At 36.0% G+C, this 26,399-nt stretch overlaps 2 protein-coding genes across 2 annotated transcripts in view; both read right to left on the bottom strand.

Moving 5' to 3' along the window:
- Window positions 1-9,749, bottom strand: part of LOC142349655 (uncharacterized) — an 85,820-nt gene extending 76,071 nt beyond the window's left edge. The window contains exon 1 of the mRNA XM_075401372.1: window positions 8,814-9,749. Within this exon, the coding sequence (XP_075257487.1) occupies window positions 8,814-8,939 (126 nt within the window). The 5' untranslated portion in view covers window positions 8,940-9,749. The remainder of the gene's footprint in view (window positions 1-8,813) is intronic.
- LOC142349643 (voltage-dependent calcium channel subunit alpha-2/delta-1-like) overlaps window positions 1-26,399 on the bottom strand; it is a 261,704-nt gene that overhangs the window by 170,726 nt on the left and 64,579 nt on the right. The gene's annotated exons all lie outside the window — the stretch shown is intronic.

Genomic DNA, 26,399 nt, shown 5'->3' with positions numbered 1-26,399 from the left:
GACCAGAAAAGACGATAAAGCACGCGATAAAAATTTTACATTGAGTTGCAAGTTTAAAAACAACTTTTGGCGAAAACCCGTGAAATTGGTTTAGTTTATTTTTGTTGAATCACTGCTATTTGAGACAAAAACCAAACACAAATTTCAAGTAGAATAAACGAAGGTAAAAGAAAGGAAATGAAAAAAAAAACCAAAAATATTTTCTGTAAGGAAACAAAAAAAATTGGCCACAAATAATGAATCAAATACCATTATGCTGAAATCAAATCATTTTTTCAAAAAACTTTTAAAACTACATCTGGTCAAGTGTCCACCAATCCAAATCATTGTTTATTTTTATGAGTAAAAACGAAGAACGAAAAAAATAGGAAAAAAGTTAGTGTTTAAGAAAAGTTAGTGATATTTGTCATTGAAAAGTGCACTAAATATATTTCAAAAAAAACCTCTAGAAAAGCTCCTATCAAAAGCTAGACCACTAAAAACTAGCAAAAAGCAGACAATCAGAAGAACTCAGCAAAAACTCCAAAAAAAACACGAAAATTTGCGGAACTCTTCATAAAAGTTACTCAATTATCTGTAACAAAATGATTCAAAACTGAAATCAAAATCATCGGCACGCATCAAGGACAACTAATTTGGACTATAGGCATCCCCAAATGCTATAAAAAAATTGAAGAACACAAAGGGCATTTAAAAAAATTGAAAAAAAAATCATAGAAAAAATTGAGCTTTTTTTTTAATTTCACGGGAGCACATAGACCCAAAAAACGTTAATTGGAGCGAATTAGTACTGGAAGACTTCGAAAACAAAAGGAAAGTTGAATAGGCTGAAAAATTTTTCTAAGTTTAGAAAAAAAAACGAAAAACAGCAAAAAATTAAGAAAAATAATTCAAAACTTTTCAGTTTACTGTCATTTTTCTAAACAAAAAAATCGTTTCCAACCTAAGAGAATGTAATCACTTGGTATCTAAAATCTCAGTTACTAACATGCGTCTATTCAAAGCCATTACAAAGCATTATAACAAAACAAAACGCAAAAAATTGCTAAAATTCGCCGAAAATTCAGCAAAATAGCCGAAAAACCAGCGAAATGGTATAAAAATCTTATTAATGACCAAAAACTTGCGAACCACTATTAAAACAACCCTAAGCATCACATAATATCATAATCAGACCTCTAAACCAAAAAAATAACAAAAAAAACGGTTTTAAAAAGCCGCATGTGAACAAAAAAATTTCGCTCGCTTAGAGAAAATTTTTTCACACATCAATTTATCGCTCTCTCAAAAACAGCGGTATGAACAAAAACCACTCTCTTTTCGCTCCACTCTTCAATTTTTTTCAGCAGAAAAACCACTCCAAATTTTTTCACGCGTTTCATTTCCCGCTTTAAAAATCACTCCAATAAAATTGATTAAAAAAAAAGGACTTCTCCAATACTCCTCTTCGAGTCGTAAAAAAGACAGCGCCCCAATACAATTCAAATTCTTTGAATTGTAAAAACCAAGAGAAGGCCAATAATAGCCCCAGCTATCGCTGTGCGGCTATTAAAAAGAGGTAGTTAATCACCAAAACGCTTACGAGACCCGTTCCTAGCGTATGTACGCACAAGTAAGCTGTTTTCACCATTAGAACTCGTACTATAAAAATTTTTCAGGTGAAGTCTACAACACGAAAAGATCATATCCCACGCGGATTAAAGATTTTGAGTACTCAAACAATTTCATCAACATTGGGAGGTTCATTTCTTGATCAGATCATCATAGTGGCTGGGTAAATGTGGCCAGATACTCTTTCAGTAGCCGCTTCCAGACGTGGTTCATCAATGGCTGCATACTTTTCCACTCATTGAATGCAGATAGCATGATTAACTTAAAGTTTCCAGTTAGCAAGGCATTTGAATGATAAAATGCTTTGGGTACGTTTGTCTTAGGACTCCATTTCAACAAACTCCCTATTTCTGCAATTGTCCTTTTCAATACAATCAGAAGCAATCTTTTTGCTGTCTGGATCAACGCGTCGTGACATATCAGCGAAATGAAGTCCACACTCTGGGTTTAATCTGCTGACACTGTTGTTGAACAGCAACTCGAACGCGCTATACACCAATTCGAACATATTTCTTCAGGTCATCGGTGTGTGACTCATTAAGAGACCGGTTAAAATGAGACCATATTTGGTTCGTCTATCTTGTTCTTCGCAGAAATCGATTCGTTTCACTCAAAAATGGCAGAACGTAGTTCAGAAAGCCGTATTGTGGCAAACGGGCCATCACAGGTTGAATTTTTTGGGCATTGAATTGTGAACAGAGAAAGCAGTAGAATCGAATGCCAAGTAATGATTTGCATACACAAGTTACAAAAATTGCAGACTAAAAGCTTCAACTGCTTCAGTTCCTTGGTGAAAGATATGCGAATCCCATGTTTAACTTAGATACCAACAGTAGCATCTTTTGCCTGCAGCAAAAATTGATAGTTTTGGCAACTATTGATAAAAAAATGTCCAAACTTGTGTCCTACTCACGACCTTGAGAGACCTATTTGCAAGATGGGGCCGAATGATCTTAAAATGCGTCGAAATATTCACCTTATTTAGCAACAGTGACTGCTGAATGGAAATCACTCAGCTCTTATACTTTTAGTAGAAAAATTTTGAAATGATCAGCATCCTACATTGTGAATTGGTGTATATTATCTGTTTCAATTGCAGATTGAAAATTGAAGAACCAGTAAGCAGAGGTTTGTTCGAAGATCGGACACGAGATGGATCATTAGTCTGCAGTTGTTACTCATTTCGCTTGCTAATTCAGTTGACCGATTCATGCTTAAGGAAGTGATTTTGATTGCAACTTCTCTCTCAGAAATGCTGGATGTTTTGAACATGATACCAATCCGACGAATTCGTTGAGCGGATTTCTGATAGTCTATTTGCCATGAAGACTTTGTTTCTCCGAGGATGAAATTCAAACCAATACAACACGGCTATCAGACCAAAAGAGTTATGGAAGCTTACGGAAATTTGATTTCTTTCATGTGTTAGTGAGACCTGCAGCTTCTAGATCCAATTTTGGAACATTTACCTGTTCTAGACTTTGAACTAGGTTATGAAGTAGGTACCATATTTGCTCAAAAACTCCAACGGGCTTCAGATAGTTGTTCTCAATGTTTGTATTCAAATAACTTTCGTTAAAGTCTTTTAGCCGTTGATCTCTAGGCTGAGGCTTTTTTTAGCTGATATTGAGCACAGCAGTTTTTTTGGTTTTTGTTATGTGTTCCACCCTTCCTCTGAAGATCATTAGTTTGTTCTTTCGATTTAACATTCTGCAAATGTTAATCTAACCCAAATAAGGCTGGTTCATCTTGTTCCGAGAGCGAAACGTGATAGATGATCTTTCAATTTTGTTACTTAACTAAGCGACAGATTGTTTCAGAACAACTTCATGTTCTTCAGCTAAAGTCCAACCTATGCAAGTCTTGACTCCTAAGGGTTTATTCGAATTGCCTGGGATAATTTTGAGGGATGAGCAAAGCAGGAGCAAAGGGGATCTGACAAAGAACAATGAATGTCTGGCAAATTTTGCTGAGCTCTACTTTTCTAGGGGATTCCGTTTTTTTCTGATGTTGTCAAAATACCACTGGTTATCTAAGTTTAGAAAGCGTCATATCGTTTTGTTTGTAAACACACTTAAAATTAATTGACATTTCGTCTGCGCAAGGTAGAGCAAAACCTGTGAGAGCATCGATTTAAAAGTGAGCTGACTACTTTGATGGGTATCAAATCATATCTGACTTAGGGTAACATAGGTATCAAAAACTTTGTAATCATTTACGAAGGAAACTGGCATAAGTAACAGACTTGAATTTACCAGTTATGGAATTTTAACAGTAGAAAAAGAGGCCTGTACAGAAGGTAACTAACAAATTAAAACATACCCGGCAGATTGCAGGAAAATAGCCGCCGTTGATTCCCATAACTCTATTGGGAAAGAAAAGAAAATATCAAAAAAATTGATTTTTGTATAAAAACATTTTAAGTGCGAATTATTTTGATGTCATTTCGCAACTGAACATACTCCTGTCACTCAGTGAGAGGCTACAGGGTCTAGTATCAATACCAATAAGCATTATAGATAGTAACTAAAACTTATGGGAACAAAGTTCAAGTACCGGGCATATAAAAATGGGCTTTATGGGTTTATCCCGTTTCTATTTTTGACTTTGATTTTTTTATACTGACTCTCTTCATTTTGAATTGCTTTGCTGAGCAGCTGCTGTTTCAAAGGACTTTGAGCAGAATGACAGAAGAGTGAAACTAGTCTAGAGAAGTCAAAAAGATTTCACGCAAAATGTCGAAAAAGCGAAAAAAATTTCAACGAAGTAAAAAGAATTAGGAGCGCTATAATAGCCGGCTATTAATAATAAAAAACCGTAATCAAAACAAATAGTGAGCTAAGATTTGCAAATAGAACAGTAACATTTTACTGACCAAGTGCAAGGTTGATTAAAATTGTACTTTTAGTCACGCAGTTCTCGAAAAAATGTCTTTTTAAGAGATTTTGAGTTGCTGGGTGGCTCAAGTAAATTGAAGACTTTACAATCATTGACCACTGTCACAATTCGATGAAAGAATGATCTCCCTGTTAGGTTTCTCTTCTAGCCGGATGAAGATATATGTTGAATAGTATCACTGCGTAAAGATCTTTGATTCCCCCTAATCGTAAAGTAATTGTCAAACTGGATGCAGCTTTTTCCACTTCTAATTGCAAAAATTGGGAGTAAACTAGAGCAATATTTGGATTTGAGACAAAGCTGCATCTTGCATATTTTTGGTGACTTTCGCTTTTTGATGAAGAATTTTTCACAGGAGTTTGCATCAATATTATACCCTAGTGATAAACTACTGTAACTGATAAAAATTTGGCTGAAAAAATAATCCCTGAAACTTTGATTGTATAAAGACCGCGATTTCAAAGAGAGAGATATAGGGCCTCTTTAAGTAGTGGGTGTAGGGAAAAAAGTTAGTGTAACCACCCTGTTTCGAGATATAACCTTTCTTAATATCATAGAAGGAGTTGTTCTTCACGACCCTAGTTTAGACCTGTAATTATTAGAAGACCGTCCTCGACCGTTATAAGGCATGAAAATACAGTCCTGGATAAATTCTTGATATGAAAAGAATGTGTCTGGACTTTAAGTGATGTCCTCAACTTTTACTGGAACTAAAACAACCGACCTCGAAATTTGCTAAACAAAACGTGTGCTGGAATTCAGCCGGACAACAAAACTTGTCTGCATTTCGGCTGACAATAAAACGTGTCCTGGAATTTGGCTGGACAATAAAATGTTTCCTGGAATTGAGCTCGCAAACGAAGCCATGTCATGTTGTTAACTTCCTTCATATTTAAGGACATGTAGCGCAATTGATTAACCATTGCGTACGGTTGGAGAAGGTCACGAGATCTATTCAAGGTGTTGGCGGAACGTTTCATTTTTGTACATGAAAAGAATTCATCTCGACTCTAAAAGACCATGTAATTAAAGTTTTTTTACCTCCCCCTCAGACTTTATAGGTCTTTTTATAAGTCGAGGCTTTGACTTGGGGATTTTAGTGGCAGATCTCCAGGAACAGGGAGGTAAGTTGAAATTGCTGGTTTCCTCGGGAGGATATTGCGAACAGTCCACTCTAAGGTTGAAGTAAGAACCATCTGATATAAAAGGTGTATTATGTTCAAGCACTTGCTCATTGAACTCCTGCCTTTGCAGGAGGCGGTCTTGCAGTTGGCAACACAGACCACTAAGCTTGAATTAATTTTGTAGTTGCTTATTATCAAAGGTATTTTGTTTCTTGCGGAGTTCTTGCCTTGCATGGTAGATGATGCCGTGGATTGGTTTAAAGGGTGGTGCAGATATTTAAGAATTTCAAAAACGTTTTCTGTGGATAAACCGATATTAAAATTGTATATCAGTCAACCAGAAAAGCTAGAAAACCAGAGCAATTTTTTTACAGCAAAATTATTTGAAATAAAAATGTTTTGGTAAATATTGTTATTGTACATTGGAAAGACTTCTTGGAAACATTTTATACCCAGAGGCACTACAGGGAATATCAGCGGAAATATGAAAATGGGATAAAATGAACCCACTATTGTCGAAAAATTGCTCTCGATAAAAAGGCGAGGCAAATAAGGTAAGAGGTGTAGCTTACATTTTAAGGGTGAAAAAACCGACCCTACACGGTTCGAACCCGCGACCTTCAGTATAGCCTCTGACATCTTAACCACTACGCTATAACTGCTCTGATTCTCCTTCGCTCGGCATCCTTTTTGTGTCAGTATCGGACTTCATTTCGAAATGAGAAAAAATAAGACCACGCGCAAATTAAGAAGTCAGAGTCAAAAAGTCACTTGCATGCAAGTAATGTTCTATAAGAAAAGCGCAAAAATCGACAAGCAAAAATATTGCATTCAAACATTTAAGGCAAACACCAACTCTTTCAAAATCCGTTTGAGTTAAAAAAAATATTTGATAATCCTACAAAATCTTGAAAGATAGAATTGTAGAAAACTATCGGTCATTAATCTTGTTGGGATACAACGGACTAGTTCATTCAGCAGTTTTGGAATGGGGTAGTAGTAGTTGAAGATTCTGGGTATCAATCATACCCACGGATGGTCTGCACCATCGCTTGTTAGTCCGAACATTAACTATTTTCCCAGGATTGCAATTTCCATATCTACACACAAACCATGTGAATTTGTCATTGCCAAAGAAAGAGGTTATAAAATAGTGCCAGTAAAGCTGTGATGAAGTGATTTTGAACGATAGAAAAAGTTGTCATCTGATGTTTCCAAACTGTTTTTTTTTTTCAATTTTGAAGTCACTGAGGGTCTGCTGTTTTGTTATTTCATAGCAAAGGTCAGAGTGCGAGACAGTTTTTGCAGTAATTTTGCCCTTGATTATTGACAAGTACATCAACAAATGCGTTTCTATGGACAAGCACAAAGGAAGTACCTCAAGTTGCTTTAGTCTATCAACCTAACAATCTTTTTTTCCAAAAACCATTTAGTTGTCATCATTTGCAGCTTTTCAAGATTTTGCATATGACTTTGATCTGGATTCCAGACCTGGGAGCCGTATGTGCTAATTGGCACAATGTAGCCTTTATACGCCTTTCGATTGATTGATTTAAAGAATAATTTTAACACATTTCCTTTGATGAGGTAGAAAGTTCCAATGGCTTTGCTGGCTCGTAGTTTGCAGTTGTCATTCCAAATTAAATTTGCAGATATCAAAACTCCCAAGTCTCTTTGGGTTGCTACAGATCTCAACCTTTCTTCGTTTAAATAGCGTTTCAAGTCTCCTTTGATATCTACGGAAAGTCACTTGACTTCGCGAAGTTGCGATGCGCAAAAAAACATACCCGGCAGATTGCCGAAAAATAGCCGCCGTTGATTCCAATAAGCATGATTGGGATTGCAAGAATAGAAGATACTGAAAAAAAAATTTTTTGTACAAAAACATTTTTTAAGTCTGATTTATTTTGATGTCATTTCGTAGTTGAACATACTTCTGTTTCTTAGAGAGAGGCTACAGGGGCTACTATCAAAACCAATAAGCATTAGAGATGGTAACTAAGACTTATAGGAACGAAGTTCAAATAGCGGGCATCTAAAATAGGGCTTTATGGGTTTATCCCGTTTCTATTTCTGACTTATAGCAGGACAAGTCCTGACGTACAATTCAAAGAATTTTCATTGACAAAACAAAGAATTAGACCTAGAACGGACTATTAGTGAATTGGGAAAACCATTTCTAAAAAATCACACCAAAAAATAAACAAAAAAAAACAGAAAATCTATGTCAAAATGCCGCATGTGGACAAAAAATGCTAACGAGAAATGGAAATTTGATTGAAACAAAAAACTAGGACTAGAATGAACTATGAATGGAATGGGAAAACCAACTAGAAAAAAATCCGATTCAAACAATAGAAAAAACAGTAAAAATCAAAGTGAAATTGCCACATGTGAACAAAAAACCAGTAGCGACAAATCGAATTTTTGTTCAAACACCGTTTTCTCACTCTACTTTAAAATTAGAGCAAAACAGTTTCACGCCGCAAAACCACTCGCTTTTTCGCTCCACTTCCTGTTTCGGCGTGACCAAAATTACTACTCCAATTTGACTTCAAAAATCATTGTAAAAAAAATTAGGAGCGCTATAATAGCCGGCTGAGAAGATGAGGGCGGCTATTAATAATAAACAGAAAAGATCTATCTGGAAGCAGTATTAGTCATAATATTGGTAAGTCTTCCAGTTCTCGCAAGGGAAGCTGACTTCCCACAGAAAGTACCGACTTGCATATTCCCTGATCTTCTCGCAAGTCAACTGATCCAACTTCAGAGGAAAGTGCACAATTTGAGCCCGCATAGAACATCAATTCTTTAAGATTATAGTTATATCTTGAGAAACTTCTATCGGTGGTCAAGATGTTACTATTTCCTCTCGAGAGCGACCAAAATTTCCGCTGGGATTGACATCATCGCTCCTCATTCGCAATGTGCGAGGACTTTGTTATACCGATTGAGGTTGTCTTTCAATATATAATTGGCTTCAACATGCAATGCCTTATCAGCATACCACGCATCGGCATAGATCTCAATGTCGAAATCCTCTTTAAAAAACTTTAAAATAGCATCAAGCATACTTAATCACTTAATCGTTAATCTTGTTGTGTTCGATAAGCTATTACTTTGACTTTGTTTGCTAGTACATATTGACACTTACTAAAGGCTCTTTGAGGGTCAACTTACGGGGCAATTGCGCTCGTTTGCCGACAATGAAGTATTGTTCACTCTGGAGTTCCTGCTCAGAAAGCCCGAATCATGTAAACACGCATCCCTCTGGGTACGCATATCAGAAAGCGCAACTGCTGCCATCACAAGAAGCTACCAGTAATTAGCCAATCCTGCTCGACATTATCTTTTAAACGCTACTGACTAACATGCAGGAGCCTATAACGACACGGATTGATCATTTGTTGATAATTGGGGTGTTCCCATTAAAGCCGCATAAACTACCCTCCACCATAAAAAAGCTTTGGGCTAATTTATGGGACACAGCATACCATTTGTAACCTCGGCCCAAACAGAATAGATCGTTGAAACACATTCGTGTAAGAAATACGATGCCTAAAGTCTACAGTTCCAGAATCTCTTATAGAAAAAATTATATTTATTCTGGTGATATACATTGTACATAACTTTGTAAAAGAGTAACCAAACCACCAGAAAGAGACCTTCTCTTGTCAATAGTCCCACAGAAGCTAAAAGCCCCACAATTGTTACAGATAAGGCTAGTATAAAAGAAAGAAATAGAGAAATCTGAACTCATGCTAGAGCAAGGTATCGAATAAAATCATTCTTATTGACAAAACCTTGAGATGATCTATGGAACATTTTAATGATGTTTCGTCTCCGCAAACAGGATCAACAATAAAGCCATTACTCAGTAATTCAACAGAGTGCATCCTCTCCAGGCCAATAAATTCTTATGAGGCTCTATTCAGACGTGATTTCATGAAGCTCCCAGCAGAGACGCTGCTCGTAGTAAGGCAATCTTTCACGCCACGCTGATAAAGGCTGTTCAGATACAGAGCAAGCAATTTAGCGTTGACTGATTTCAAAACAAATTTCAATAATTCCAGAATGTATAAATCGTATACATTTAGGATAGTAGATTCTGAGAAAAGACAGGATACACTCTCTGTTTTCTGAAAATTATCAACTTAAGCAGTTTTCTCTGCACCATATAGATATGACGTAGCTTAGAAAATGTTGTACATCCATAAATTAAAAGACCATATCGAACTATCGATTCGATAAAGGAACGGTAATAAAGAATGAAAGTTTCTACTCACTAACTTCTGCGATTCTAGCGACCGCTAACACATGCTTTGACAAGCATTTTACGATCTTATCAAAATGAACGTCGAAAGAAAGCTCTCAATCTAAATGAATACCCAGGTACATCACACAATCTGAGTTTTTCAATCTTTCACTTTGAAGCCTAATATCTGTCAGCCTAATATCAGGCAAACGATGTCATAACCAATCCATCTGTCATCCAGAGTTTCTACAGAGTACATAAGCGTTGTATCATCCTCAAACATACACATGTCCAAATATTTGGAACTATTATAGAAGTCGTTCGTATATATAATGGAAAGGAGAGGGCCGAGTTTTGAGCACACCGCTACTGATTACTTTGAAATCTGAGAACTCTCCATTGATGAACAAAGTCTGTTGCCCGTTCAAAAAATAACTGCGGAACCAACTCAACATTACTCTTCTCACACCATAAATTTCCAGTTTCTCAATCATCAAATCACCATTAACGGTATTGAATGCTTTACTAAAGTCAAAGAAAACACAAAACTATTTGAACGACATGTTAAATTGTAGTTTCTCAACTATTTCTGCGATTGCCAATACGGTGCTACATCTAGGTCGAAAACCGAATCCTTTTTCATTGAATCGTTTAATCATAAAGCTATACAATCTTGTATACATGGCTCGTTCGAAGACTTTGCTAACAACACTCAAGATTGATATTGGATAATAATTGCTCACCTCATATATTGAACTTTTTTTGAAAAGCGGAATTAGGCGTGCATTTCTGAGAAAATTGGGAAAAATTCCTCGGAAGTGTTTAGAGCTGCAGTTAAGTGTGGCAAAATAACCAGAAGAATAGATTTCAGTTTTTTCACAGAGATACCATCGAGTCTAGTTCATTTTTTAAGGTTAAGTGCGGTAAACATTTTCTCTACTTTTTCATCACCAAATGGAAAAAAAATCACTTTACGGCTGGTGAAAAAACTGAATTTCCTCCAACTCTGATAACATTTTCCTTGATTATTGCCAGCAATGATCGTAATGAACTCATTGAACAAATCAACTATGATCAACAGTAGCGCCAACTTTGATTCATCATCAACGTGAGATTCATTTGCCCGCTACCCGATAACTGAATATTTCGTTGATATCTCTGAAGATATTGCTTTTTGTTCAAATTGTACGCAGAAACTTATTGTTATAATACTAGTTTTTTTTATTGGTGACTAGCCTGTTGACCACTTTCCTGGCCAATTTGAAGTCCACATGGAATTTTGAATGCTTTCTTGACTTTTAGAATTTACAATTCCCTTTTTTTATTGCTCGCTGGTCTTCCTCATCAAACCAGGGTACTTCTTTACTACGAGAAACCATCGTCTTTATTTTGTTGCGCAACTCTTAATGACAGATACATGACCATTATTGAAAATTTCCAATTCAAAATTTTGCACATCACAATACTCTATACTAGAAAGCTGTGAATCGAGATCAAGCAACCTTCTGCTATGATCAGCTTCAAAGTGAAAAAAACTACTGCGTTGCTTTCGCACGCTGGGTTGATTGCTGTAAACTTCATTGGGCGAGGGAAAGGATGTAGCGTAGTGATCGGTTTTAGTAATTAGATTAACTTCGCTATTCCGAAACATATTTCTTTTACATATTATACGATCAGTCAGGGTAGATGATCTCTCAGCGATCCGGCTTGCTTCTGCAATGATTCGTTCCATACCGTGGTTTATCAGAACATTCGTGTACTTATCATTTAGTCTCCCTTGCTTAGGTAGATCTATGTTCATATCGTGCACTAAATATATACTATCAATTTTCCCGATTAGACTTCCAGAAATTATCAAGGTCCATAATGAATTTGTCTTTAATTTGGATGGGGAATTATGAACACAGCCCACGACAACGATTGTTTTCAAAAGAATCGTATATTTCAGCAGTAAAATGTTTTCAAAATCTGTGTCAAATACTCCAGCTTTAATAGATTGATGTACATATATACAAGTGCTCTAATGTTTGCTAACGTTCAAAGCACTTTCGAAAATGTTGGGAAACGCTTTACGAACATCATACAACGTGGTTACCACAGTTCTTGAATCATTTGCAATTTATAAAAAAAATTTCATTCAGCGACTGGACAGATTTGATGATAGGATCTCTGCATAAATAAAACAGTGTTCTGGAACGCAATGGTGTCAAATGATCATTGAGATTAGTTTTAGCTAATTGCGATTTCAGCTTATTTTTTCCGCATCAATTCTGTTTTCTTCTCTTTTTGAACAAAACGAGCAATCAAAGTTCGCTTACAGCCATTTCTGAATCGGAGCCGCTGACATACAGTGATGTCGTCCTTTTACAAGCTTACCCGACAGTAACTTGTCGTCTTGATCACTTCCTTGTATGGATTCTTGATGCTACCAACCTCATCCAGCCCAACAATCCTCACATTGTCTCGCCTCCCATATTGCTGAATTTCATCTGTCTCAAAAATTGGTTGTCCCTCTAGTAAGGGGGCACTGCTCCTCTCTGAGATCTTGTCGTGAGCACAAAATCCGCAAAAAGAATGGCCGGGCCAGGAAGTGCTTGGGCATGCGTTCTTGGAGCCAGATTCTGGACCAGACAAAGCATCTATTTCAGTGACAGCCGTCACCAGTGCAGCTTTCATCCGCAGCTTGGATTGACTTTTTGGAATCGCGAATCTTTGTTCAGCCTTCTCTATATAATAAGTTTATCACTACAATTAGGCGGTGTTCAAGGTTCTTTATATCAAAACAATTAGGCTGTGATCAAGGTTCCTAATTGACGGGGCCAGAAAATGATTCCAAACTTTGGAATTTTCAAACATGTCTAAATGCGTTCTTTAATTTTCTTTATGCGCTCTGCAGAAAACTAATGCCAAAAACAGGCCCAAATTAGTGAAGAAACGTTCTGGAAACACACCCAAAACAGCACAAAATAGATAAGACTGGCCAAGTTATTGGCGCAAATTCTGCTAAATTCCCTAATCAAGAACAAAACAGATCGAATAAAATTATGAACCAAGTATATATACACTTCATTGTCCATATCTATTTAACTTTACGAAATGAATAGAACTAACAACCAATTTTTAAATTCATTCACCTCCAAACATATACACATCTTTACAATCTTTAGCAGTAATTTACGATCTTTATTTCGGAGTTATTGAAAATCCCGGGTATTAATCTATATACAGTCATTCTCGGGTATTAATCTATAACCAGAAACTAACGATTTTTATCCCGCAGTTTTTGAAATTCCCGAGTAATTTGTTTTCAATTCCTGAAAATAAATTTTTTTATTCCTATTTGTTGCTATCTTTGACATCTTGGGTTTGACAAAGTTTTGATTTAGCATGTAACAGCACATTTTTAATTTCAAGGGCGTGATTGACAAAAGGTAAGTTGTGTAGTTCACGCGCATATGATTGAGAGTTCAGCCACCTGCCTCCGCCAAGCAGTCTGTGTGAAGATGAGCTCTTACATAAGCACACCTTCAGGTTGGCCATAGCTTGACCAATGTTGGCTGCAATGATGGTACCGAAAAAGTGGCTATACTCACCAAAAATCAATGATGGTGCTAAAAAAGTGGCTATAGTCACCAAAAAAGCAATCCAGGTCATAAAAGGATCAGTCGGAAAAGTGGCGAATAATGAGAAAAAGGATAGCTGAACGCAGGCTGCTGTGGCCTACTGCTCTTCCGCTGTGATTACGCAGGAACAATAAATATTATTTTTATTATTATTGTTAGTTTCAAAAGTCAATTTTTTTTTCCATTTGGACTAACACTTCAATGTCAATTCAGTACCCCGTGTTTGTCGCGCGTTGTGGTTTTAACAATTTGATGTAGATTGCTTCAATTTTCTTTAGTTTTTCAAACCCGCAACTTGCATCGATAACGTCCCATTCAATATTATGCGCTGTACCATAACATTCAACGCCGTGCTTTCCCTTTGTAGAATTTTTTTTTTGATGTTCCGAATTTCTAGTGTTTACATGTTGGCTGTTTTGGCAAACATATGTGGAAGTGCATGCATTATACCTAACTCTAAACGCCACAAAACTTTTCAAATTTTTATCAAAAGATGAAATCAGGGTCTGCTTGCTAAGGTTTAAGTATTGAACGAAAAAACATCGGTTTAGGTTCATTTAAGTTGAAATTTTTGTTAAGACAACTCGCATAATCAAAATACTCTAGTGGATTCTCCTTAACAGTGGAGACTATGCCATCAAAATACATCTCGAATTTTTCCTATTCCTGTGTGTCCTCTTTTGTATGTTTTTCTGCACAGTATGAACAGATCCAACAGAAAAATCCTACATGTTTTTATACTCTGTGTCATAAATACTTTGGCTATTTTCATGTAGCCAGTTTTACATGATTCCAACTCGAATCGTTCCCCTTGGAAATTAACGCGTCGGCTCAATGGAACAATCGATTACCATTTTGTTTTACTCAGATTGCAAATCGTTCACTGGTTTTCACCAACTTACTAGCCCCTGTAGCCTTCTGATTTACTAGCCTCTGTCACAAACTGTAAGGATTTTATTAGATTTTTTAGCATCTTTTGGTACTATTTTATACAAACTGATTTCTGGGAGGTAGAAACTGGCCGAGAATTTTTTTTAACAACTCTGTAGTTGTCAATATATATCATTAATAAAATTTGATATCAATGAAATGATGCCAATACAATGCATCAATCTGGGAATCCAGCCTCTAAAATTCTGGCTATATCGAGTCAAGAGCGTTCACTTATTCTCGTGGAGCAGATATTGAACACTGAAAAAAATAATCATAGTGAAATCTATGGCCACATTTTTGTGTGTGATGTTTGCATGATCGTGCAAGCCTGAATTCTTCTTTATTTTTGGTCTTAGTATGTGTAGGATTGCGTGTGTCTGCACCAGTAAATATATATATATATATACATATATATATATATATATATATATATATATATAAGTGTGTGTGCGTGGTTTTTTGGGGGGTGGAGGGGGATGACAATTTGCGCGTGTGCGTTTGTATGTATATAGGTATAAGTGGGTAAGAGGAAATGGGTGTATGTGTATGTGCATGTGTGTATGCATTCGTGTGTTTGTGTGTGTGTGTGTGTGTGTGTGTGTGTGTGTGATTTCTTTGGCGTCCCTGGGTAAGTGTGTAAGCGTCTATGTTTGTGCTAGCGGGTGGGTATGCATGTATATCTGAGCGTTTGTGCGCTGGTTTGTGTACGAAAGAGCGTGAATCTCAATGAGATATCGTGTATTTTTGTAAGCGTGTGCGTACTAATTTCTGACGTCTGTCAATGGCCGACGGTATTTTTAAACAGAAACTTGTATCAAAAAGAGGAAAAACAAGTTACCAAGTTTCAATTTTAACAATTAATCTGTACATTATCAGTTCTCTTTTTTTCTGCACTCAGCGTAAAGAGAACTTTCATAAAAATTAAAAACGAGCTTCCCCAAAATGGGCTCATTATTTCAGACTGCACTAGTATAGATTTTATTTTTGACTGATACTTTGATTGAATCGCTGCAATTTCTTTCAGATATTTCTTTAGAAGTTTTTATCAATTTCTTTAAATTTTTATCACAATTGAGCAATTGTTTCTTATTTTAGCAGACAGATTTATTTTTAAAATTTTGGTCTGAAATAATTTTGTTGTCATAAAACACCCACAAAAAATGTTACATGTAATTGCGCTAAATCTTTATATCTAGACGATACACCAATATGATGTTTTGCTTTTTTTAACTTCTACCTTCTGTATATATATATATATATATATATATCTAAAAATATATAAAAATACATATATATATATATATATATGAATTTAATATAAATATATATATATATATATATATATATATATATATATATATATACATATATATATAAATATATTATATTTCTGTGCGTGTTTTTTTGGGGGAGGGGGAGTTTTGCGCGTCTGCATTTGTATGTATATAAGTATGTGTGTGTAAGAGAGGTGGGTGTGAGTGCGAGTGCATGTGCTTGTGTGTATGTGATCATGTGTGTGTATGTGAGAACTCGCCGGTATCCGTGTGTGTGCTTAAGCGTCTCTCTGTGTGTGCTCGGCTTGGTAGTTATGTATCTCTATGTGTTTGTGTAAGAGGGGGAGTGTGTGCGTGCATGTGCATGTGTGTAGGTATTCATGTGTGTTTGTGTGTGTGTGTGTGTGTGTGTGTGTGATTTCTTTGGCGTCCCTGGGTAAGTGTGTAAGCGTCTATGTTTGTGCTAGCGGGTGGGTATGCATGTATATCTGAGCGTTTGTGCGCTGGTTTGTGTACGAAAGAGCGTGAATCTCAATGAGAAATTGTGTATTTTTGTAAGCGTGTGCGTATTAATTTCTGACGTCTGTCAATGGCCGACGGTATTTTTAAACAGAAACTTGTATCATAAAGAGGAAAAACAAGTTACCAAGTTCCAATTTCAACAATTAATCTGTACATTATCAGTTCTCTTTTTTTTTCTGCACTCAGCGTAAAGAGAACTCAAAACTTTCATAAAAATTAAAAACGAGCTTCCCCAAAATGGGCTCATTATTTCAGACTGCACTAGTATAGATTTTATTTTTGACTGATACTTTGATTCAATCGCTGCAATTTCTTTCAGATATTTCTTTAGAAGTTTTTATCAATTTCTTTAAATTTTTATCACAATTGAGCAATTGTTTCTTATTTTAGCAGACAGATTTATTTTTAAAATTTTGGTCTGAAATAATTTTGTTGTCATAAAACACCACAAAAATACATATATATATATATATATGAATTTAATATTAATATATATATATATATTATATTTCTGTGCGTGTTTTTTTTGGGGGAGGGGGAGTTTTGCGCGTCTGCATTTGTATGTATATAAGTATGTGTGTGTAAGAGAGGTGGGTGTGAGTGCGAGTGCATGTGCTTGTGTGTATGTGATCATGTGTGTGTATGTGAGAACTCGCCGGCATCCGTGTGTGTGCTTAAGCGTCTCTCTGTGTGTGCTCGGCTTGGTAGTTATGTATCTCTATGTGTTTGTGTAAGAGGGGGAGTGTGTGCGTGCATGTGCATGTGTGTACGTATTCATGTGTGTTTGATGTATTTCGTAGGCATTCGTGCGTGCGGGTGTGTAAGCGTCTCTCTGTGTGTGCTCGGTTTTGTAGATAGGTATCTCTGTTGGTTTGTGTGCCGGTTTGTGTACTCGAATCCTTTCACTCTGAAATTAACGCGTCAGTTACAATCAATGCACATTCCCATCATGTCAGGGGTCTTGTTTTCCCTTCCGTCATTTTATTTTCTGCCAGGATTTTTCAAAAGATGTGATCCAAAATTTTTCCTTATATACAGGGCGAGAAGATGATTTCCTTTTCAATTATGTGTATCCCTCTTCAATGTTCCTTAAGCCCTGTGCCGAAAAACAATGAGCCAAAGACAGACCTAACTTATTAAACAAAGGTTCTAGAAACACACCCGAAGCAGCACTAGCTAAGTAAAACTTGCCAAGATCTTGGCTCATTATCTGCTAACTTTTCTACTTAAAATTAGCTGTCATAATTAGTTTTGTTTTCATTTTCCTCAAAAGAGACAGGTCACAACAACTGAGAATTTTTATACTATTCACGCATTAGTAAAGCAAGAACGTAAGACAGTAAAGCAGTTTTTTTAATTGAGTAGAAGCCACTTTCACTACAACCAGAGAAATCAGAGCGATACAAAAATGTCCTCCATTTTTAAAAGCAAACGCGCTATTAAATGAGACTTGAGTTTCGTCGCACTCGGATTTCTTAACGGCTATCAGTGGCATGTTGCTATGATCAATTACACGCAAATTAAGTGCCTCGATGAGCCAAAATTTTCGCTTATATGCTTGTCTACAATTTTAAAATTAATTGCACTATTAGTAAAGGATTCAGATTCGTGGCACTCGGGTTTCCTATCCGATCTTCACTCCGGAATTTTTGAAATTCTAGGGTTTTTTTTCAATTCCTGAAAAGAATTCCTTACTTTCATTCCTATCTGATGTTGTTTCTTCATTTATTGGGATTGACAAAATTTCAAAACAACGTGTACAAGAACATTTTTTGAATTCAAAAGTCAAATTTTTTGCGTTTGAACTAACACATCAATGTCAATTCCAGTCCCCGGTACGTATCGGTCGCTGCGGTTTTAACAATTTGATGTCGATCGCTTCAATTTTCATTAGCGTTTCCACCTCGCAACATGCATCGAGAACGTTTCATTCAATATTATGCGCTGTGCATTAACAATCAACGAAGTGCTATCCCACAGGAGAATATTTTTGATGTTCTGAATTTCTAGTACTAATAAATTGGCTGGTTTGGCCAACATAGGTGGAAGTGCATGCATTTTATCTAACTCTATACGCCATATAACATTCAAGTTTTCATCAAAAGATGATTTCAGGATGGATAAGAACGTTCTGTATTTTCTTGTTGTGAACTTGATTAGAATATCACACAACTTTCAGTCTGCTCTCAAAAATTTAACAATTGAACAAAAATTATCGGTTTAGACTCATTTAATTTGAGACTTCTGCGAAGAAAATTCATATACTAGAGGTAATTTAGAGGTTTCTTTTTACAAGTGCAGACCACGCCCTCCAAAATAATCTTGAATAATTTTAATTCCTATGTGTCCTCTTCTACATTTTTCTTCACTACACCGCGACAAGCATCGACATTGTCCCAATCAAAATTATGCACTGTACAACAGCATTCAATGAGGTGTTGTCCCATAGGGGAATCTTTCTTTTGGTGTTCCAATTTCTAGTGTTAACATGTTGGCTGGTTTGGCAATTATAGGTGTAAGTGTATGCATTACATCTAATCGTTCACGCCACATGCGATTTCAATTTTTTATCAAAAGATAAATTCAGGGTGGGCTATTTAGTTCTAAAATTTCTTGTTGTAATATTGATTTGAATATCAAACAATTTGTTCAGTGTTCTTGCAAAAAATTATGTATTGAACAAAAAAACGTCAGTTTAGACTCATTTGAGTTAAGACCTCTGAGAAGAGACCTCGCATAGTCAAGGTACTCTAGAGGATTTCTATAACAATGCAGAATATGCCATCTACATACATCTTGAATGTTTTTAATCCACGTGTGTCCTCTGTTGTACGTTTTTTTTCACAATGGAAAGAGCTCCATACAATTTCTTGCATATTTGAATAATTCGTGTCAAAAAAACCTTGGCATTTTTGCAAGAAACCAGTTTTTACATTATTTGCACTCAAATCCTGTCCCTCGGAAATAACGCGCTGGATGCAAATTAACGCGTCAGTTCAATATAATAATCAATTGACACTTTGTTTTTCTCAAATTGCAACTCTTCCACAGGTTATCATCGACTTTCTAGTCCCTCTAACCTTCTGACTTACTATTTTCTGTCACAAACTGTGAGGAATCTAGTAGATTTCTTAGCATATTGTTGTTTTATTTTATACAACTTGAATTCTGGGGGATAGAAATTTTTTGACATACACATCATTAATGAGTAAAAAAATTGATATCAGTGAAATGGTGCTAAAACATTGCATCAATCTGAGAACCCAAAATCTAAAATTATGGTGATTTTGAGCCAAAAGCGTTCACTTATTCACTTGGAGAGGCCATTCAATACTGAAAAATATAATCATAGTGAAAACTATGACCAAAAGTTTCTGTATTGTATGTGCATGCCTGAGTACTTTTTAGTCTGCGTATATGTAGTATTTAGTGTGACTGCACCAGTATATATATATATATATATATATATATATATATATATATATATATAATGTGTTTGTGCGTTTTTTTTGTTTGGGGGAGGATTGTTTTGCGCGTTTTTGTTTGTATGTATTATATAATTAAGTGTGTGTAAGAGGGGGAGTGTGTGCGTGCGTGCATGTGCTTGTTTGTACGTATTCATGTGTGTTTGTTGTATTTCGTAGACATCCGTGCGTGCGGGTGTGTAAGCGTCTCTGTGTGTGTGCTCGGTTTTGTAGATAGGTATCTCTGTTGGTTTGTGTGCCGGTTTGTGTACTCGAACCATTTCACTCAGAAGTTATCGCGTCGGTTACAATCTATGCACACTCCATTCATGTCAACAATTTTGTCCTCCATCCTGTCTTCCGTCAATCGATTTCTGCAAGGATTTCTAAAAAGATTTCATCCACAATTTAGCCTTATATACCAGAAGATGATTTGCCTCATTGACAATTTAAATCATGTAGTAATGCGTTCTACAATCAACCCTAAGCCCTCTGCAAAAAGATTCTACCTTTGGCCAAAAGCAGGCCTATTTTAATGCACAATTGTTATAAATACACTCCTGAAGCAGCCAAAGCTAAGTAAAACATGCCAAGCTGTTGGCAAAAAATCTGCTAAATTTTCTGCTCTAAAAAGCGGTCTTAATTAGATTTTTTTTGCGTTTTCTTCATAACAGACAAATTAGAACAACTTAGGATTTGTAGATTATTTCTGTATTCTCCAGAACATAAAACAGTAGAGCAGTATTTCATTGAGTCAAAGCCATTTTCACATCAATCAAAGAACACAAACTGTTACAAAAATGTCCTCTAATTTTAAAAGAAAAGGCGCTATTAAATAAGACTTCAGTTTGTTGGCACTCGGGTTTCTTAATGGCTATCAGTGGCACATTGTTTTGATCAATTACAAGCGAATTAGGTGCCTTGATGAGCCACAACTTTCGCTTACATGTATGCCTACAAATTTAAAATTAATAGCGCGATTAGTAAAGGATTCAGTACCGTGGCACTCGGGTTTCCAATCCGATCTTCACAACGAAGTTCTTAAAAATCAAGGGGTTTTCTGTTTTCTTTTCCTGAAAAGAGATTTTTACTTTCATTCCTTTCTGTTGTTGTTTCTTCTTTTATTGAAATTGACAAAATTTCAAAACAACGAGTACAAGAAAATTTTTTGAATACCAAAAGTCAACGTTTTTGCATTTGAACTAACACTTCAATGTCAATTCCAATCTCCCGTACTTGTAGGGCGTTGCGGTTTTAACAATTTGGTGTTGATCGCTTCAATTGTCATTAGTTTTTCAACCCCGAGAACGTCCCATACAATATTATGCGCTGTATCATAACATTCAAAGAGGTGCTCTCCCACAGGAGTTTATCTTTGAAGTTCCGAAATTCTAGTAATAAAATATTGGCTGGTTGGGCCAACATAGGTGGAAGTGACTCATTTATATCGAGAATTCTGCGAAGAGAAGTCACATACTCAATTTAATTTAGAGGTTTCCCTTTAACCATGAAGACCATGCCATCCACATAAATCTTGAATGTTTTTAATTCCTATGTGTCCTATGATGTACATTTTTCTTCACAAAAGGAAGAGGTCCATACAATTTATCCTTTTCCTTATCCACAAGAGAAAGAGATCCAATACCGGCTTATTCTTATTTCCCCTTGGAAATTAACGCGTCATTTACAATCAACGCACTCTAAAATTTTGCCTGATATGCAAAACCTAAAGATGATTTTGCTCCTTGAAATCATTAATCATGTCGAAATCCATTTTTCAAGAATCTTTAAGCGCTCTGCAGAAAAATAATGAGCCAAATGCAGAACAAACTTAATGAACAACCATTCTAGAAACACAATCTAAGCATCACAAGCTAAATAAAACATGCCAAGATAGTGGCGCATTATCCGCTAAGTTTTTTGCTTTAATTTAGTGGTTGTAATAAAGATTTTTCCTATTCTTCAAAAGAGACAGATCAGAACAACTTCGAAAATTTATACTATTTACGGAATCTCAAGAACTTAAAACAGAAATGCAGTTTTGTGTTGAGTAGTAGAAGCTACTTTGACAACAATCGAAGAACTGGAAGTGAAACAAAATGTCCTCCAATTTTATAATTAAACGCGTTTTTAGTTAAAACTTCAGTTTTGAGGCACTTGTGTTTCCTATTGGCTGTCGCTAGCACATTGCTTTGATCAATTACACTTTTATCAATTTTTTGCACCGTGAGGTAACACAACATTCTGTTACATGCTCGCCTAATATTTTAGAAGTAATTCAGCTGTTATTTTAAGCATCAGTTTTGTGGCACTTGGGTTTCCTATCCGATCTTTATCCCAAAGTTTTTGAATTTCCCGGGCACTCGGTTTTTTTTCCTGAAAAAACATTTTTATTTTCATTCCTATCTGTTGTTATCCTTCTTTTGTTGTGATTGACAAAATGTCAAATCGACATGTACGAGAACAATTTTTGAGTTTCAAAAGTCAAACTTATTGCATTTGAACTAACAATACAATGTCGATGCCAGCCCCCCGTAGTTTTCGCGCGTTTTTAGTTGCCCTTTTAACATTTTGATGCAGATCACTTCACTTGTCATTAGTGTTTTAGGCCTGCGACATGCATCGAGATCGTCCCATTCAATATTGAGCGCCGTACCAAAACAATAATCGAAGTGTTGTCCAACAGGGGAACTACTTTTGAAGTTCCGAATTTCCAGTCATAATATGCTGGCTGGTTTGTCAAACATAGGTGGAAGTGCATGCATTTTATCTAACTTTTTACGCCAAATGTGATCTCAAATTTTTATCAAAAGATAAATTCAGGGGGGGGGGGGTAAGAAAGTTCTAATTTTTCTTGTTGTGAAATTGATCTGAATATCACACAATTTTTTCAGTCTGCTCTCAAAAAAATAAGTATTGAACAAGAAAACATCGGTTTAAACTCAATTAAGTTGAGACTTCTGCAAAGAGATTTCGCATATTCAAGGTACTAGTGGTCTAGAGGACTCCCATTAACAGTGCACACTATGACATCCACATACAACTTAATGGTTTTTTAATTCCTGTCTTTCATCTGTTGTACGTTTTTCTTCACAACAGGAAGAGATCCATACAGTTTCCTGCACCTATCAATATTTCGTGTCGAAAATACTTTAGTATTTTGCCTGAGACCAGTTTCTACATGATTCGCACTCGATTCCTGTCCTTCGCAAATTAACGCGTCCGTTACGAATCAACGCGTTGCTTCAATGGAATAATCGATTCCTACTTTGTTTTTCTCAAATTGCAACACGTCCACTAGTTTTCACCGACTTATCCTTATTTTCCCTCGGAAATTAACGAGTCAGTTACAATCAATGCACACTCTACAATTTTGCTTTATATACAGAACCTGAAGATGATTTTGCTCCTTGAAATCTTTAATCATGTCAAAATGCGTTCTTCAAGATTCTTTGCTGAAAAAAGAGCCAAAAGCAGAACAAACTTAATGAACAACCAACGGACCCTAAGCACCACAAGCTAAGTAAAACATTATAGCTATTGGTGCAAAATTTGCTAAGTTTTTTGCCCTAATTTAGCGGTCCTAATAAATTTTTTTTCTTTTTCTTCAAAAGAGACAGATCAGAACAACTTCGAAAGCTTATACTATTTACGGAATCTCAAGAACGTAATATAGAAAAGAAGTGTTGAGTTGAGTAGTAGAAGCCAATTTCACGACAATCGAAAGACTGAAGGTGAAACAAAATGTCCTCTAGTTTTAAAATTAAGCGCGTTTTTATTTAAATCTTCTGTTTCGTGGCACTCGGGTTTCCGATCCGCTATCAGTTGCAAATTGCTTTGATCAATTGCACACAAATTTTGAGCCATGAGCTGCCACCACATTCGTTTACACAATGGCCTATCATTTTAAAAGTAATCTTGCTGTTAGTTAAGGCATCAGTTTCGTGGCACTCGGGTTTCCTATCCGATCTTTAATCCGTAGTTTTTGAATTTCCCGGGCACTCGGTTTTTTTTCCTGAAAAAACATTTTTATTTTCATTCCTATCTGTTGTTATCCTTCTTTTGTTGTGATTGACAAAATGTCAAATCGACATGTACGAGAACAATTTTTGAGTTTCAAAAGTCAAACTTATTGCATTTGAACTAACAATACAATGTCGATGCCAGCCCCCCGTAGTTTTCGCGCGTTTTTAGTTGCCCTTTTAACATTTTGATGCAGATCACTTCACTTGTCATTAGTGTTTTAGGCCTGCGACATGCATCGAGAACGTCCCATTCAATATTGAGCGCCGTACCAAAACAATAAACGAAGTGTTGTCCAACAGGGGAACTACTTTTGAAGTTCCGAATTTCCAGTCATAATATGCTGGCTGGTTTGTCAAACATAGGTGGAAGTGCATGCATTTTATCTAACTTTTTACGCCAAATGTGATCTCAAATTTTTATCAAAAGATAAATTCAGGGGGGGGGTAAGAAAGTTCTAATTTTTCTTGTTGTGAAATTGATCTGAATATCACACAATTTTTTCAGTCTGCTCTCAAAAAAATAAGTATTGAACAAGAAAACATCGGTTTAAACTCAATTAAGTTGAGACTTCTGCAAAGAGATTTCGCATATTCAAGGTACTAGTGGTCTAGAGGACTCCCATTAACAGTGCACACTATGACATCCACATACATCTTAATGGTTTTTTAATTCCTGTCTTTCATCTGTTGTACGTTTTTCTTCACAACAGGAAGAGATCCATACAGTTTCCTGCACCTATCAATATTTCGTGTCGAAAATACTTTGGTATTTTGCCTGAGACCAGTTTCTACATGATTCGCACTCGATTCCTGTCCTTCGCAAATTAACGCGTCCGTTACGAATCAACGCGTTGCTTCAATGGAATAATCGATTCCTACTTTGTTTTTCTCAAATTGCAACACGTCCACTAGTTTTCACCGACTTATCCTTATTTTCCCTCGGAAATTAACGAGTCAGTTACAATCAATGCACACTCTACAATTTTGCTTTATATACAGAACCTGAAGATGATTTTGCTCCTTGAAATCTTTAATCATGTCAAAATGCGTTCTTCAAGATTCTTTGCTGAAAAAAGAGCCAAAAGCAGAACAAACTTAATGAACAACCAACGGACCCTAAGCACCACAAGCTAAGTAAAACATTATAGCTATTGGTGCAAAATTTGCTAAGTTTTTTGCCCTAATTTAGCGGTCCTAATAAATTTTTTTTCTTTTTCTTCAAAAGAGACAGATCAGAACAACTTCGAAAGCTTATACTATTTACGGAATCTCAAGAACGTAATATAGAAAAGAAGTGTTGAGTTGAGTAGTAGAAGCCAATTTCACGAGAATCGAAAGACTGAAGGTGAAACAAAATGTCCTCTAGTTTTAAAATTAAGCGCGTTTTTATTTAAATCTTCTGTTTCGTGGCACTCGGGTTTCCGATCCGCTATCAGTTGCAAATTGCTTTGATCAATTGCACACAAATTTTGAGCCATGAGCTGCCACCACATTCGTTTACACAATGGCCTATCATTTTAAAAGTAATCTTGCTGTTAGTTAAGGCATCAGTTTCGTGGCACTCGGGTTTCCTATCCGATCTTTAATCCGTAGTTTTTGAATTTCCTGGGCATTCTGTTTTCATTTCCTGTAAAGAAAATTTTACTTCCATTCCCATTATTTTATCCTTTTTTTGTGATTGACAAAATGGCAAATCGACATGTACTAGAACAATTTTTGAGTTTCAAAAGTCAAATTTTTGTAATTGAACTAACAATTCAATGTCGATTCCGGACCCCCGTAGGCGTCGTGCGTTTTTAGTTGCCCTTTTAGCATTTTGTCGCTTCACTTGCCATTAGTGTTTTAGCCCCGCGACAAGCATCGAGAATGTCCCATTCAATACTATGTGCTGTAACACAACGTTCAACGAGGTGTTGTCCCTCAGGGGAATTACTTTTGATGTTCCGAATTTCTAGTGTTAACATGTTGGCTGGTTTGTCCAATATAGGTGGAAATGCATGCATTTTATCTAACTCTATACGCCACATTTGATCTCAAATTTTTATCAAAAGATGATTTCAGGTTGGGCAAGCAAATTAAAATTTTTCTGCTGAAAAAATGTTTTGAATATCACACACTTTTTTTTAGTCAAAAACTTAAGTATTGAACAAAAAGCATCCGCTTAAGGTCATTTTTGTTGAGATTTCTGCAAAGAGAATTTGCATACTCAAGGTACTCTAGAGGATTCCTTTTAGCAGTGCACACTATGCCATCCACACAAATCTTAATTAGTTTTTAATTCCAGTCTGTCATCTGTTGTACGTATTTCTTCACAATAGGAAGAGATCCATACAATTTCCTGTAACTTTTTTTATTTCGTGTCAAAAAAATTTGTCGTTTTGCATGAAACGAGTTTTTACATGATTCGCACTCCAACCCTGTCCCTCGGAAATTAACAAGGCGGATACAAATTAACGCGTTGGTTGAATGGAGTACTCAATTCGCACTTTATTTTTCTCAAATTGCAATTTTTCCACTAGTTTTCATGGACTTACTAGCCCTTGTATTCTTCTGACTTACTATTTTCTGCTACAAACCTTAAAGAATGTAATAGATTTCTTAGCATCTTGTTGTACTATTTTATACAACTTGAATTCAGGGGGGGGGGGTAAAAATATGGGAAAAGAATTT

The sequence above is a fragment of the Convolutriloba macropyga genome, chromosome 11 (genome assembly GCF_964194025.1).
Source record: "Convolutriloba macropyga chromosome 11, txConMacr16.3, whole genome shotgun sequence".
Lineage (NCBI taxonomy): Eukaryota > Metazoa > Xenacoelomorpha > Acoela > Convolutidae > Convolutriloba > Convolutriloba macropyga.
The sequence above is the reverse complement of the archived record's forward strand: the minus strand, read 5'-3'. Positions and strand labels throughout refer to the sequence as shown.